Source organism: Mesoplodon mirus (genome assembly GCF_964341445.2).
Source record: "Mesoplodon mirus genome assembly, chromosome: 1".
In the NCBI taxonomy this organism is placed as follows: domain Eukaryota; kingdom Metazoa; phylum Chordata; class Mammalia; order Artiodactyla; family Ziphiidae; genus Mesoplodon; species Mesoplodon mirus.
The window spans coordinates 209,603,219-209,619,032 of NC_138976.1; the positions used below are offsets into that span (position 1 = coordinate 209,603,219).

A 15,814-nucleotide genomic window follows, 5' to 3' on the forward strand; every position below is an offset into this window, starting at 1 on the left:
GACGTGGGCAGGAGGAGCCTTTGCCTCTCTCCCACTATTGGCTCTGCAAGGAGAGCCCCAGCCCCGGCCTCACCTCAGCCCCTGCTCTCCCCTTCCCCTGCCCCCACACTAGTCCTAGCTGCAGGCTCCCTGAGAAAGGCCAGCAGGGACCACCCGGCCCTTTCCTGGACTGTTCTAGAAACTGCCCTTGCCCACAACCAGTGATTCTACCCCTCTTCATGGCAGCTTCCTACCCACGTGACCTGTCAGCTCGACTCTGTTCCCAGGGATGGTGTTGCTTGTGGGGTCAGCCTGAGCTGGAAGCTCCACTGGCCAGGGCTGGAGCCCTGGGTCCCTGGATAATAACATGTTTTCTGTAGACTTGCTTGTGCAGGTTTCCTCTCCTCTGAGAGGCCTCCTGGGCCCTGTTCCCTCACATGGAGGAAGTAACACTTATTTGCCTGATAAGCTGAGGCAACCCTCCAGTTCTGAGCACTGATTATTTGCTGCTTCACCCACGTTCATGATTAGGGTTTGTGTTGTAAGCGTAAATGTGTGAAGTACTTCACACCGCTCCCCCTACCACTAAAAAACACAGCAGTGTTACAAGTCTGGATATCAGAAAACTTGAATCTCCTTAGGCTGGGCTTCATGCAGTTCTGTGTTGCTGGGTGTGTTGATGCCAGAGGCCCCCAGTGATACTCCCACTTGGCTTAGATGTAAACAGAAAGTGCCCCTGTGTCCCCTGTGCGTGGCCCATCTGCCCAGGCTGTCCTGTGGGCTCCCCGCCCCACTCCTCACACCTGTCCTGCCAGCCCCGGGCTCTCCTGCAGGGGCCTCGTGTTGGAATCAAGCAGGATGCCCACCTGGCTTCCCTTTTCCCTTCCCTCCTGCAGGCATCTGAAGGAGATCTCGGAGCTACAGAGTCAGCAGAAGCAGGAGATCGAGGCCCTGTACCGACGCCTAGGCAAGCCGCTGCCCCCCAACCTGGGTCTCTTCCACACGGCACCTCCCGTCGGCCGCCGGAGAAGGACCAGCAAGAGCAAGCTGAAGGCGGGGAAGTTGCTAAACCCCCTGGTGCAGCAGCTCAAGGTCGTGGCCTCCAGCACAGGTTGGCCCAGGGCCCTCCTGGCCGCGCTCATGCGTGGGAGCCGGGCAGGCGGGAGGCAGGCACTAGGCCCTGAAAAAGCGCTTCTTGGATCTCCTTCCACTGGAGCAGGGAAGCCTTTTCAGGCCTGGGAGAGTTGGGGCCTCCGCCTCTCCTGCCGGGAAGGAAGGACTGAGGGGCAGGCTTTTGTGGCCACCTGTGGGTTGCAGTGTGCTCCTCCTTGCAGGATGCTGCCTGGGATGGGGGCTGCTTCCTCTGACCCCGTTTCTCAGGCATATGTCACCCCCTGACAGAGGGGGTCGAACAGCTCCCTTGGTCGCGGGGGAGAGGATGGTAAGGCTCCCCCACCCCTAGCCCTTAACCGCAGTGCCCAGGCACTGAGAGTGCACCCTGACCCCAAGCCCCCACACTCTGGGGTGGGGACCCAGTGAGCTGAAATCCCCAGATGCGCCAGGTAGGAAGCCAGCAGTGAGTTGACCTTAAACCCTCCCTCTCCATGTTACAGACAACCTGCAGGGCACACATCCAAGAATTACAAGGATTACACAAAACTACATGAATTCCATGCCAATTCCTGAAGCTAACATGAGACACGAGAGTGAGGAAATCCACAGGTCCCTTTGAGCCTAGGTGTGCATCTCCAGGTGTGCTGTGGTCTTTTCACTGCACCTGCAATACACAGGCTGGCACAGTGTTGGTGATTAGTGGAAAGTGGTCATTTTCTTTGATCTTCCTGACACCCCCACATGGGTGACCCAGCCATGCCCCCGTTGCCTGCAAGGACTCAGCTTCCCCAAGGTCACCCAGCAAAGAGCAGGGAGGATAGACATGGCCTGAGCTGGCTGGTCTGTCCTGTGGTGCCTCATCATACCTGTCACCCCTTCTCCCCCCAACCCAGGTCACTTGTCAGACTGCAGCAGAGCCCCTCCTGCTAAGGACCCTGCCCAAGCTGGGGCAGGGCCCACAGCAGCTTCAGACCCATGTGGGAAGGCAGTTCAGACCCAGCAGCCTTGCTCCGTGCGGGCCTCACTGACTGCAGACATCTGCTCCGGCTTGGCCAGTGATGGAGGCGGAGCGCATGGCCCAGGTGATTCCCAGCTCGCCCATCTCCGAGCATGTGCTAGCCTCATAGGGCCCGTGTGGCATAGAGGGGACGTGAGCTGCGGCCAAGGCTGCCGACAGCTCCTTAAGGAAAAAAATAGTAGACGTAGCTTTTGAATGAAAAAAGTGGATGGCCTTCCCATCATCGAGTCTTGCTGTAAGCGGCTCAGAGGGAGGTGCGCTTTGCAAGAGCCGGCCTGGGGAAGGCGCCAGGACCAGTGAGAGGTCAGATGTGGCGGCTGCTGCGTGCTCTGCGCCGGTTCCCAGGCACTGGCCCACCCCGTCCCACCCCATTCCCCACTAAACATGGGTCCTTCCGTCAGGAGGGCCAGCTGGGGGGACGAGGGCACAGCTCTCGAGCTGGGAGATTGGCCTTGAGGAGGAAATGCTCGTCACCGCTGCCGTGGACGTAGCAGCTACGCGATGAGGTGCTCCACCCCCCACCATCTCTGTCCAGAGAAGTCGTGGTGACCGCTGCCGGTGCCCACCCCCGACCCTGCCCCGCACGCTCTCCTGGGGTCCGCTTCTCTTCCGTTCCAACACTGCCTCCTTTGCATTACATGGTCAGTGGCTGTGGTCCTCTGGGCTGGGCTAGGTGGAGCCGTGGATGCTAAGTGAAGAGGCTGATATGGCTTGTGGTATGTAGGAGGAATCCCAGAGACTGTACTTGATGCCTGTCTCTTTGTTTTCTTCCCTCTATATTCATTTGCAGGCTGGACGGTTTACCACCCAACGTCTGAGAGAGTGACCTATAAGTCTAGTAGCAAACCTCGCGCTCGATTCCTCAGTGGACCCGTGTCTGTGTCCATCTGTCTGTATTTGTTCTTTTGTATTTTATCACCTCCTGGCCCTTGGTTTCTCCCCTGCCCCTCCCTCCCTGTCTTCATTACCTTCCATACATTCTGTAGGACGCCTACCCCCCCACATTGAAATCACCTATTTAATATGCAAAACGGAACCCCGTCCATGCCCACCCTTCTGGCCCCAGAAAGTGCCAGTGCATGCTCTTGGCTGGCTCATGCCCGGACACCAAAAGCACGTGCAGTGGCTCACCCACTCCTGGCCTCGGGCACTCTGCTGCCAGGCCCCCAGGCGCTCTGCATTTCTCTCGTCACTCGTTTGTTTAGTGTTTTTTTCTTTTTTTATGTTGGACGTAGTTTTATTTCTGTTGCGATTGTGGCAAATTTACACGTCCGCTGTCCCCAGCTCCAGCGACAACAAAAAGACAACCCCGGCCTTCTCTAGACGCATGGTGTGTTTCACACGTGTCTGGACTCTGAAGACATGCATGTAGCAAGCTGAGACAGTTCTAGAAGGTCACTGGAGGGTGTAACTTCCGTACAAGGGCCGTATCACAACATCCAGTACTGTTAACCCACTGCCCCACTCCCTGCATGTGGAAATGCTGAGAGAACGTGCTCCAGCTAGGATGTCCCAGCCCCCCTCTCCATTCTGGTCACGTCAGGAATCTCTAACCCTGAGAGGTGTGATTCCCAGCCTCCTGCTGTGCCTCCCTTTCTGGGCCTGGCCCCTCCTGGTCTTCTCTCTAGCTGGAGCACTTTACTTGGTGTATTCCCCTCTCATCTCACCGACCTCAGAGATGAAGTCAATTATTCAGTTCCTCAAAGCTGTGCTAAACCAAAACTCAAGTCCCAGTCATCCTCAGACTCCCTGGAACACCCTCCTAATACCCAAGGACTCCATGTTCCAGGAATGGCACATCTGCTCAGGCTGTCCAAAATCGTTTTCATTCCTCAGATCAATTGGCAAATGATTCAAAAGCTTTGAGGTTTTCAGGTTTTTGTTTTTCAACAGAAAAGTTAAGCTTTTAACCAGTTGGATGGTACATGCTGGTTTAGGGCATGTGGCTTTTGCTGGTACAATAAAGATACATTGTGTTTGTTGTGATCTGAGGCCACGTCCATGGCAGCCGTCCATCAAGAGTTCAGTGTCCATCCCCATCAGAGGGACTTTGGCACCCTCCTGTGGGAGGGACAGGTTGGAGGCATAGGACCACATAGAAATGCTCAGGGACTGCCCAGTGCTTCTTGTCCACTAACAGGGGCCCTATTTCAGCTCGAGTGTCATGGGGCTACTGGTTAGTTGCTAAGTTGGGTGGGGGGCTGGGAGGCCTGCATGCATCCTGGCTCCCTGCTTACCTCACGGCATCACTCACTGGTCCTCTTCTTCTGTGTGTGCCTGGCTCTTGCCTGAGAAGCTGTGGTGAGGGCACCTGGGTCTCCAGGTGTCTCATGGTCGGACAAGTATGTGTATCACTGCCGGGAGGGTGGCTGGCCAGGCATGGGAAGCAGATTAGAGCAGGGCACTTAGAATAAAAGTGTGCGAGTGATCAACACCGTGTATGCCCCTGAGGTCATTGCCATGCTGCCTTTCTACCCACGTGGTTCTGCTTTTTTTTCCTAAGGGTTTTCATTTGCATCGTTAATTATTGTTCCAGGATTAAAAACAATTTTTTTTGAGGCACAGTAGGGACAAAGGGTTTATGTTTTACTTCTGTCTCTGTGGCCAGGAGGAAAGGAATGTGTGAGGCATGGCTTGGTGGAGACAGGGACCAGGCCTAGGCAGGTGGATTTTAGGTAGTGGTACCTGCTGGCCTGTAGGCCTTATTTCCAATCTCTGATGCTGTGAACCTGATGGTACTGCTTGTTTTCACACCCTGGCCCTTTTAGGCACACCTTGGCTGAGTTCCTAGTCTTCGGGCCACAGCTTGGCCCCCACATGGTCCGAGGTTGCTGGTCTGAGACTGGGCTGTGGGTTCCTGCCCTGGGTCCTCTCACCCACAGGCCTCCAACTGGGGGCATGTGCAGGCTCAGCCTGAGCTCCTGCGGCTCTAACGGGGTGGGATGCCCCAGGACAGCCCCTCCTGTCCCACGTGCCCTGGCATTTGCCAAGCCCTCTAGGCGTCCTCAGTCTGCTGGTTTCTGGGTGACCAAGGAGCTTTGTGGTCTGAGAGGAGACTGAGTACATGCCTGTGAGAGACTGGAGGGAAATTCAAAGCTGGTTGCAGCCCCTGAGGGCTGAGAGGCAGGGGGACTTTGGGCAAAGATGGTAGAGAGGAGGGCATGCAGAGCAGTTAGAAGACCCTGAAGTGTGCCCACTCGGTGGGATATGGGTTGGCTGCGAGGGCTGGAGGGAGCTTGAGCTTGGATGCTGAGGGCCATGGCTTTGGGGATGTGGGGGCAGCTAGCCTAGCCCAGAGCTAAAGCCAAGAGAGGGTTTTCAATTTGCTGCCTTGAACTGAACAGGAGACAAGACTTCTAGGAAAATAAAAACCTGTGTTAAGCTTTGAAGTACAGAAGGAAGGTCCCAGCTTCAGTGAAGGTCAGAGAAGATGAGAGAGGTTGGAGGTGGGTGGGGGCACCTGGGGTGGAGCTGCAGGCAGCTTCAGGAGGTGAGGAGGTAACTTGGGGTGGGCGAGGCAACCACGCACAGGATGGAGAGCGGCAGGAGGGAGGGTAAAGCCTGGACGCCTCCGCGGGGCGGGAGCTGGGACAGGCCAGCCATCGGAGCAGTAGGCGGGTTGGGCCCCCACGGAAGGGCAGATGTGGAGGTGAGGCTCTGGGCACAGAACCCTCCTTGCGGCCAGTGGAGGGTTCAGGGAAGCTTGGAGTCGGGGGAGGCGCGGTCGTGTTCAGAAGTGGTTGCGTCCTGTTGGTCAGAAGCTGTTGTCAGACCCATTGATCCTCCCTGCCTCTGGCTCCTCATCTGAACAGAGGCAGGTGCGGGTACCCTTCCAGGACTTTCTCTGTGCACGTGGAACGATGGGGTCTGCTTTGTGTTGTTCGCACGTGTCCATCAGCAGCAGGCCAGGTGCCCATGCTGTAGCACGTTTGTCTCTGGGACCCCCAGGGGCTGCTGTGCAGCCCCCAGGTCCTTCCCTCACCTGGGAGTGTTCTCATCTCTCCCTGTGGGGACTCAGGCAGGGGAGGTCACCCAGGGAGGAGACACTCCCTCACAAAGCCCCACCCCACCCTACGACCACTCAGGTTGAGCTGTCCTAAGGGCAGGCCCCGTGCCAGCTGGGGAATAAAGCTCAGGGTGGAGTCACCCTAGGGCAGGGCCGAGACACTCCTGCTTCCCTGTTCATGCTGCACAGAAGAGTTTCAGCACTTGCCTTGGCTTGAGACTAGGTGGCTGGATACGGAGACGCCCGGAATTGATGTTTTGGCTCTATATGCCATTTGTTTCTGGTGCCAGAACAGAGTGTCTAATGCCACTGTCAGGTGTAAGGCTGACCGTTGGAGGTACCCCTCTGGTCACGGGGAAGGTGGGGAGGCCCCTGGCTGGTCCGCACTGAGGCTGCTGGCCCCGGTTCCTGTGAGTTTCGTTAGTATTTGAACACTGATAAACAGCAGGTGTGGGGGCTTCCCTGGTGGCGCACTGGTTGGGAGTCCACCTGCCGATGCAGGGGACACGGGTTTGTGCCCCGGTCCGGGAGGATCCCACATGCCGCAGAGCGGCTGGGCCCGTGAGCCATGGCCGCTGAGCCTGCGTGTCCGGATCCTGTGCTCCGCAACGGGAGAGGCCACAACAGTGAGAGGCCCGCGTACCACACACACACACAAAAAGAACAGCAGGTGTGGTCGTGGCTACAGGGCCTGGCCCACTTCTTAAGCAGTCTGCCCGCATCGGATACCCTGGGATTTGAGGTGTCCCTCGAGCGGTCCAAGGGTCTAGATGGCACTGGGTGCCTGACAGTGCTGACCGTCCACACCAGGAGTAGCCTCTGTTTCCATGCCAAAGTGAATGTGGGGGCAAGTGGTATGGGGGCCTCGCTGCACACAGGCCTGGGTGGTGCCCGAGACCCCTGGCCTGGCTGTGAGGGCAGGTGGCTGGTGGCTCTGGGGGCAACTCCTGCAGACACGTGCTGCACCAGGACAAGGCTTTAGGTCATCCAGTGTGTTGCTCCTTTGCAGTCTGGGAAGAACAGTTTTCCCAACAGCTGGGAGAGGCTGCCAAGCCCTGCGTCCCTAGCATCTGCCCTTGTGGAAACTTCTCTGAGTCGTTCTGGGGCCTCTAAGCCAGCTCTTGCCAAGCCTTGGCTAAGGACGGAAGTCCTACAGGGGAAGACTCACTCTTCATGGGAAACCAGGGGTGGGGCTGGTTAAAACCATTATGCCCCCTGTGGGCCTGATGTGGGCTTCCTGGGGGCCCATGTGGGTCCCCTGTGGGCCATAAGTGGGCCCCTTGTGGGTCCCATGTGGGCCCTCTGTGGGTCCTTTGTGGCCCTGGTGCCCTTGTGTTGCTGCCTTGTAGCCTGCTGGCTCTGTAGGCAGGAACTCGATGTATACATTAGCACAGTACGGGTTGAGCAGGGCTGGGTGGAGGCTTGTTCATCAGAATCTGTCTGCATGGTGGGTGTTGAGGGCAGGACCCAGGCCAGGGCACAGACACGGGGGAGGAGATTCAAGTGGCCACCTGAGGATGGACAGGGGCTCTGGTGTGAGCGTGGACTGGTTAGCCACATGATGCCTGCTCAGCTGTGGTTCTGCACTGAGCCGGACAGTGTGGCCTCCGTGTGGAGGGACCCGAATCTGGTTTGTTTGTGTTTAAAGGTCCACCCTAAGGGCTGGGAGCCGTCTGTACTCTGGTCACCTTGGGGCCCGTGTTCAGCGAGGGCCTGGAAGGCTGGAGGCGGTCCGTGCTCCATCTCCTCGGGCTGTGTCCGGTGACGGTGTGGAGGTCTCAGTGGGCTGGTATCACTCTCTGGCTCTGAGCACCGTGTCCTGGTGGCCGATGGCTTTGACCCTGGGTTCCCGGGAAGGTCGATCTGGGGCCGTGATCACAGGCCCAGGCTCTGTCTAGCACTCCTGACCAGGCAGCTCCTGGGGCTGGCTGGCGTGTTCTCTTTCCTGTGAGGGTGACGGGAGGCAGCTCTGAAAGCAGAGCTCTAGCCGCACTAGGTGGTGCCAGGCAGGCACAGAGCAGCCTTTTGAAAGAACCTGCTACTGTGAGGCTGCAGGGACCTGGCAGAGTGATGAGTCCCATGTCCCAGGGTCATCTCTGGGGGACTGCTGTGGCCCAGAGGACGCTACAACCACGGGAATCTGACTAGGAGACGTGCTCTCATCTGGTGCCCTGCACGCTCACAGAGCCCAGGACCCTCCTCCCTTCATCCCTCAGAGCCCCCAGAGGGCCTTGTGCTCTCAACTGGGGTCCATCACAGGGCACAGACCAGCAAAAACCCTTCAAAGTTCCCACTGAGAATCAGTCAGTCTGGATCGCTGGCCTTTTTGGTTTTACTCGCACCTTAGAGACCCCCAACCGAATATCACCTCCCTTTTTCCCAAGTCCGCCTCATAGAACACAACAGAATGAACAAAAAGAAGTGCAACTCAACTTGAGCTAGGTTTCTGAGCCCAGTGGGCACAGCTCTTCCCCAGGGAGCCTTTGGCCCCCGTCCCCAAATGCAGGGGGCAGCATCTTGCCTTCCACAGCGAGAGTGCTGGGAATGGCTGTGTGACGGGCCCCCTCCAGGGAGTATGGCGTGTGCAGGGAATTGTGCTCCAGGCGAGGGGGCCGTGGGCCGGAGCACAGACACCCTCCGTGCTAGTGTGACCTTGCTGAGTGACCTTGGGGACACCTGAGCCGTCCTTGCCCGTCCCACGTTTGCCTGCTTGGCTCCCTGGGATGCCACTGGGTAAGCCGGGTGTGGCAGCCCCTCCCGGGCAGCTCATCTGCCCTCCAGGTGGGCTGCCAGACACTAAAGTCACTGCCCGTCTGTCTTAGCACAGACAGCCTCTGGGGAGCCCAGGGCCTGGCAGCATTTAGTCACGGTGCAATAAGGAGGCCTCACCCTGCCCCAGTGGACCTGGAATCCCAGATGAAGCAGCAGCGATACAGAGGATCAGGGTCGGCCCCGCCTCCCACCTCTCTAGATAGGACCCCTCATATTTCCCCAGCACACTTGCCACTGGCCTGTTCAGGGCAGCTGTCCAGGACCTGGGATTGGCCTCAAACCTGCAAAACAATGTATCTTTTTGCACTTGGAAAACCGCCCATGGGCCTCCCTCTGGGCAGAGCTAGGCTGTGCTCCATTGAGAGCTCTCCTGGCTGTCTTAGTGGGTTTCCTGCCCCAACCAGCGGGGCTCCCAGAAACCTTACATTTGAAAGCCAAGCAGTGTGCTTTGCTTTTTTTTTTTTCTCTCTCCTTTCTCTCTCTCTCTCTCTCTCTCTTTTTTTTTTTTTTTTTTTTGAATATGCTTCTAGAGACACACACACACTTCTACCTGAAGCTTGGGGCTTGGCCCTGCACCTCCGCCCCTCGGCGAAGCTCGTGTGAACCTCCACACTGACTTGGGGGCCGCCCAGTTAGCCCAGGAGGCTGGTCCCTTCTCTCTGAACTGCTGGCCTTTGCTCCTCCTCACACACTGATGACTTTTGCTTAGAGTGTGGTGGCTTGTCCCCCATGTGTGCTGTCCTGCCTAACCCTGTGGTCTTGTGTCATTTCTTCTTCCCTTGCAGGGTCTGCCTTGAAGCGTCTCTGTCTAGGCAAAGAGCACAGCAGTCGTAATTATCGGGTTTTTTACCCCTTGTCCGCTTCCATCGCATGGGCTTTATTGTGGCTAGTGTGCATCAGGGTTTCCGCGACTAGACCGGGAGCCAAGGGCCCGGGGGTGGCCGGGCGTGGGCCTGCTCTGCGCCCACCCTTTGCGGGTGCTGCTTGGCCTCTGCCTGGCGAGATAGCCGCCCTCGGGCGCCCTTTTGAGTCTCCATGGCTCCTAGAGTTTGTGCATTCTTGCCAGTTCACATCTAACAGGCTGTCCTTCTCCGGAACGTCCACATATTACCAATCATTAATTGGCTCCTTTTCCAAAACCGTAGGAATGAGTATTTCCTTGAAGTGCTAAAGATGAGTGCCCCTCACAGAGGAGAGATGCCGGGACAAAATGGGTATCAGTTTACCTGGGCCGCCCACTGCTCTCATCTCATGCCTTTTTTTTTTTTTTTTTTAATTTTTCTGTTTTTCTTTTCTGGCTGAAATGTTCATGTAGAAATAGCAGCGTGTGTAAAATCTCATCACTAATGTTTAACTGTTTGTGTCTGTGCTGTTTCATTGCTAGCCTCTAAAGTAAACTACATATTGCAATGGCTTGTTTGAAGAGATGGTCATTAGGTTATTTATTTAATGCAGAAAATTTAAAAATTGGTTTATCCAAAACTGCCAATAAGAAATTACGTGCTGGGGAAGGAAAGGGACACAAGTCAAAAAAATTTTAAAGTCCTGTTTTGGTCATTAAAAAAGATCTTTGAGTGAAGTGGCCAAGTGCGCTCACCTTTGTCCAGCTCCACCTAAGCCACAGCTCCAGGCCTTCCCGGGCAGCCGGGCCTCCCAGTTCCTCCTGCTACAGGCATCAGCCCCTCAGTTGGCACCAAGCCTGTAGACCCATGACGGAAGGCTCTGGGTATTTGTATCCTTTATTATTATTACACGGTCTGGTGAGGAGAGGCGTGATTTCTGTGTCTTAAATTCCAAATCACTAAGTCATTATCATTCACAGAAGCATCAGCAATCCAGCCTATTGCAAGCATTTTCCCTTTGCTGGAAGGATAGCCGCAGCTGCTAAGCATTCTGCCTAAAGTCTTGTTGAATCTCCTCTGAATCCTCATATTAGAGCTGAGAGTGCAGAAGCGTGAGGAATTTGCCCCCAGTCTGTGTCCAGCTGCACCAGGAGTTTTCTGAACTCTCTCACATGGGGGGTCTGGTGGTCCTGGGCAGTGTGGGCACAGAGGATGCTGAGTGAGGCTGCCGGCAGCTGGGGTCCTGTCCCCTGGCTGATGAGATGGGTGATGGCTGCCTGGCAACATCCAGTCCCCTGAGGTCGCTCCACTGTGTCTAAAACTACATGGACCCCCCCCCCCCCCCCGCCCAATGCAGACCATCTCCTGAAGCAAGGTGTTGCCTGGCTTAAGCGAGACCACTGTATGAATGACTGCAGCCAGCCAGTGGTGCTGGCGTGTGGTGTCACCAACCCTGGCCTGTGTGTGCTCTCTAGGGTCCTCCACCAGCAGCCTGGTCCCGGGCCCTGAGCCGGGCCCCCAACCTGCCCTGCACATCCAGGCGCAGGTGAACAACAGCAACAACAAGAAAGGCACCTTCACGGACGACCTGCACAAGTTGGTGGACGAGTGGACAAGCAAGACGGTTGGGCCCACACAGCTGAAGCCGTCACTCAACCAGTTGAAGCAGACGCAGAAGTTGCATGACATGGAGGCCATGGCAGGCTGGCCCCCGGCCTCTGGCGAGGCACGGGCTGTAAGTGGGGCATGGGGAGGGGGGGGGGCGCCGGGCTTGTCCAGAGTCGAAGGCACAGAGTGGGAATGAAGCTGTGACTCCAGATCTCAGCAGAACAGCTGAGCAGCAGGCCCTAGCCCAGTGTTGGCCAGTGTCTAGGTGGGACTGGCCAGCAGCTTGCAGGTGTGGCCACATCCTGGTGAGCCCACCTCAACCTGTCTTCCACCAGAGCCCAAGCTGGCAAAGTGGGTGGGGTCTGCACGACATATCCAGGGGACACCCCTGATTGAGTTTTAGCTCAGGAGCCCCAGACCACATGGGGCAGAAGTGAGGAGCTGCTGTCTTAGGTTTTGTTGTGTGAATTGTTCCTGTATTAGGACTGCTGACTTCAAAGCCTACTTGAAGGAGTATTCCCTCTTTTTCAGTCTCCTGGAGGAGTTTGTGCAAGATTATATTATTTTTTCCTGAAATATTTAGTAGAGTTCACTGGTGAAGCCATCTGGGCCAGGAGGGTTTTGTTTTTCTTTTTAACTTTTAATTTTTTATTGGAGTATAGTTGATTAACAATGTTGTCTTAGTTTCAGGTGTTCATCAAAGTGATTCAGTTATACATATACATGTATCTATTCTTTTTCAAATTCTTTTCCCATTTAGGTTGTCACATAATGTTGAGCAGAGTTCCCTGTGCTATATAGTGGGTCCTTGTTGATTATCTATTTTAAATACAGCAGTGAGTACATGTCAATCCCAAACTCCCTATTCCTCCCCCACCCTTCTCCCTGGTAACCATAAGTTCAGTTCTCTAAGTCTGTGAATCTGTTTCTGTTTTGTAAATAAGTTCATTTGTATCATTTTTTTATTTTAGATTCCACATATAAGTGGTATTGTATGATATTTGTCTTTCTCTGTCTAACTTACTTCACTCAGTATGACAATCTCTAGGTCCATCCATATTGCTGCAAATGGCATTATTTCATTCTTCTTAATGGCTGGGTAATATTCCGTTATATATATGTACCATATATTCTTTATCCATTCCTCTGTTGATGGACATGTAGATTGCTCCCATGTCTTGGCTATTGTAAAAAGTGCTGCAGTGAACATTGGGGTGCATGTATCCTTTTAGACCATGTTTTTCTCCGGATATATGCCCAGGAGTGGGATTGCTGGGTCATATAGTAGTTCTATTTGTAGTTTTTTAAGGAACCTCCATACTGTTCTCCATAGTGGCTGTACCAATTTACATTCCCACCAACAGTGAAGGAGGGTTCCCTTCTCTCCATACCCTCTCCAGCATTTATTGTTTGTAGATTTTTTGATGATGACCATTTTTTTTTTTTGAGTGTGGGAAGGTTCCCCTATGATCTTTTACTTCAAAAAGTTTCAAACAGGGCTTCCCTGGTGGCGCAGTGGTGGGGGGTCTGCCTGCCGATGCGGGGGATGCGGGTTCGTGTCCCGGTCTGGGGGGATCCCACATGCCGCGGAGCGGCTGGCCCGTGGGCCGTGGCCGCTGGGCCTGCGCGTCCGGAGCCTGTGCTCCGTGGCGGGAGGGGCCGCGGCAGTGGGGGGCCCGCATACCGCAAAAAAAAAAAAAAAAAAAAAAGTTTCAAACATACAAAAGATTGAAAATTCTTCAGTGAACTCTCAGGTACCTTCAGCTATGATGGACATTTTGCTGTTACATATTTATCACACATGTCTACATCCCTTGAGGGTAAGGTTTCCATTATGGATTTAATTTCTTTTACAGTTTTAGTACCATTTGTGTTTTCTGTTTCTTCTTTCTGTTAAATACTGCTTTTCTAACAATTGATACACCTCTAAATTTATCTAAGTTTTCCAATTAATTGGTATAAAGTTGTTTATAATATTTTCTCTTCACAGTTTGCAGGATTTGCAGTGATGTCTTGTTTTTCATTCTGATATTGGTGATTTCTCTGAATTTATATATTTTATTTGCCTTTTCAAAGAACTCATCACTTTGATGGTAATTCTTCATTGTATATTTCATTAGCTGCTTCCTTTTATTCTTTCTTCTCTTCTATCTTTGGGTTACTTTTTTGTTCTAGAAAGTTTCTTGAGATGTGTAGTGCATTGATTTTGAGCCTTTCTTCTTTTATAATACAGGCATTCAGGCTATAAAATTCCTTCTAGTGGTATTAGCTGCATTCCAAAGGTTTTGATATGTAGCATTTTCTTTAACCTCTGATCAAAATATTTTATAATTTCCATGGTGATTTGAGGTAATATAGTTATTAATTTCCTCATGATCTTTTTTTTTTTAATAAATAAATTTATTTTAAAAAAAAATGTGTAACCTGAGCCATTGAGATGCTTGTGCTGATGGAAGGTGTGACCAGAAAGGCATGTGGTCTACATGAAGCCCAGCAAACCTGGAAGACATGGCCCTCTCTCTGGGCCACCATGCTCCCTAAGCAGTCCTTTGGATGTTAGGAGATGTGTGGTGACAGGTGTCAGAAGTTTACCAAAATTGTCCTCTGATTTACATCCTTGCTACCCAAAGTGTGGTGGGGAACTGGTTAGAAATGCAGAATCTCAGGCCCCACCCTAGCCATACTGAATTCAGAATCTGCATTTTTTTTATAACAAATTTAATCAGTTATACATATACATATGTTTCCATATCCCCTCCCTTTTGCGTCTCCCTCCCACCCTCCCTATCCCACCCCTCCAGGCGGTCACAAAGCACCGAGCTGATCTCCCTGTGCTATGCGGCTGCTTCCCACTAGCTATCTACCTTACGTTTGGTAGTGTATATATGTCCATGCCGCTCTCTCACTTTGTCACAGCTTACCCTTCCCCCTCCCCATATCCTCAAGTCCATTCTCTAGTAGGTCTGTGTCTTTATTCCTGTTTTACCCCTAGGTTCTTCATGACATTTTTTTTTCTTAAATTCCATATATATGTGTTAGCATGCAGTATTTGTCTTTCTCTCTCTGACTTACTTCACTCTGTATGACAGACTCTAGGTCTATCCACCTCATTACAAATAGCTCAATTTCATTTCTTTTTATGGCTGAGTAATATTCCATTGTATATATGTGCCACATCTTCTTTATCCATTCATCCGATGATGGACACTTAGGTTGTTTCCATCTCCGGGCTATTGTGAATAGGGCTGCTATGAACATTTTGGTACATCCTCATGATCTTTTTGATAGTGTTTTATTTTGGGATTTTTTAAGCCTAATTGCACTGTGATAAGAGAACAGATTTTGTGTGTTTCCAGTTCTTTAAAACTTGCTGGGACTGGATTTTTGACCCAAGTCATCAGCCACTGCTCCACAGGTGCTTGAGGTCATCCTCTTTCATTCCCTCTCACGTCCACACTCCCAGTCTGAACTTTTATTCCTCTTCTGTAGTAACCTCCTGACACTGCACCTCCATGAGTTTAACTCCTCAAATCTATTCTCCATTATTCTGGGACAGAACTGAGAATTCATAACACAGCCCCAAGGCCCTGCAGGTTCTGCACCTCAAGCCCTGGGCAGGCTAGTCTCTACTCTTCTGTCCAGACTCCACCACATCAGCTCTCAGTATCTGTGCTGGGCCAGGCCCTGTCGGTCAGCTCTGCTAATTCTGTTGTTCAGATGTCTGAGATTCTTTTTTTTTTTTTGCCGTACGCGGGCCTCTCACTGTTGTGGCCTCTCCTGTTGTGGAGTACAGGCTCCGGACACGCAGGCTCAGCAGCCATGGCTCACGGGCCCAGCTGCTCCGCGGCATGTGGGATCTTCCTGGACTGGGGCACGAACCCGTGTCCCCTGCATTGGCAGGCGGACTCAACCACTGTGCCACCAGGGAAGCCCTGGGATTCTTAATAAGGTGTTTGTTTTTTTTTTAAACTATTCACCACTATCCATTTCTAGAACTTTTTTATTATCCCAAACAGAAACTACTCCATAAGAAATAACTCTCCAGTCCCTCTTTCTGGTAACTCTGGTAACCTCTATTCTACTATGAATTTGACTTCTCTTGGTACCTCATATAAGTGGAATCATACAATATTTGCCCTTTTGTCACTGGCTTACCATAATACTTTCAAGCTTCAATTTTTTTAAATTGTGGTAGAGTACACATAACATAAAATTTAACATCTTAACCATTTTTAAGCCTATACAGTTGTGGTATTAATTGCGTTCATATTGTGGTCCAACCATCACCACCATCCATCTCCAATTTTTTCATTTTGCAAAACTGAAACTCTATACCCAATGAAAAATAACTGCCTGTATATATATGCCCCCCTTCCCCCAAGCCCTTGGCAACTACCATTCTACTTTCTGTCTCTATGAATTTGACTTCTCTAGGTACCTCATATTAGTAGAATCATACAGTATGTGTCTATAACT

At 52.6% G+C, this 15,814-nt stretch overlaps 1 protein-coding gene across 7 annotated transcripts in view; it reads left to right on the forward strand.

Annotated features, from left to right (window-relative positions):
• WNK2 (WNK lysine deficient protein kinase 2) overlaps nt 1-15,814 on the forward strand; it is a 158,831-nt gene that overhangs the window by 118,385 nt on the left and 24,632 nt on the right. For 4 of the 7 annotated variants that reach the window (XM_082614011.1, XM_082614012.1, XM_082614013.1 and 1 more), the window contains 3 exons: nt 876-1,090; nt 1,986-2,174; nt 11,206-11,465. In XM_082614011.1, the coding sequence (XP_082470137.1) occupies nt 876-1,090; nt 1,986-2,174; nt 11,206-11,465 (664 nt within the window). Of the gene's footprint in view, nt 1-875; nt 1,091-1,985; nt 2,175-2,900; nt 3,000-9,673; nt 9,719-11,205; nt 11,466-15,814 lie in introns of all 7 variants that reach the window. The other 3 variants (XM_082614017.1, XM_082614014.1, XM_082614015.1) reach the window with 3 other exon arrangements.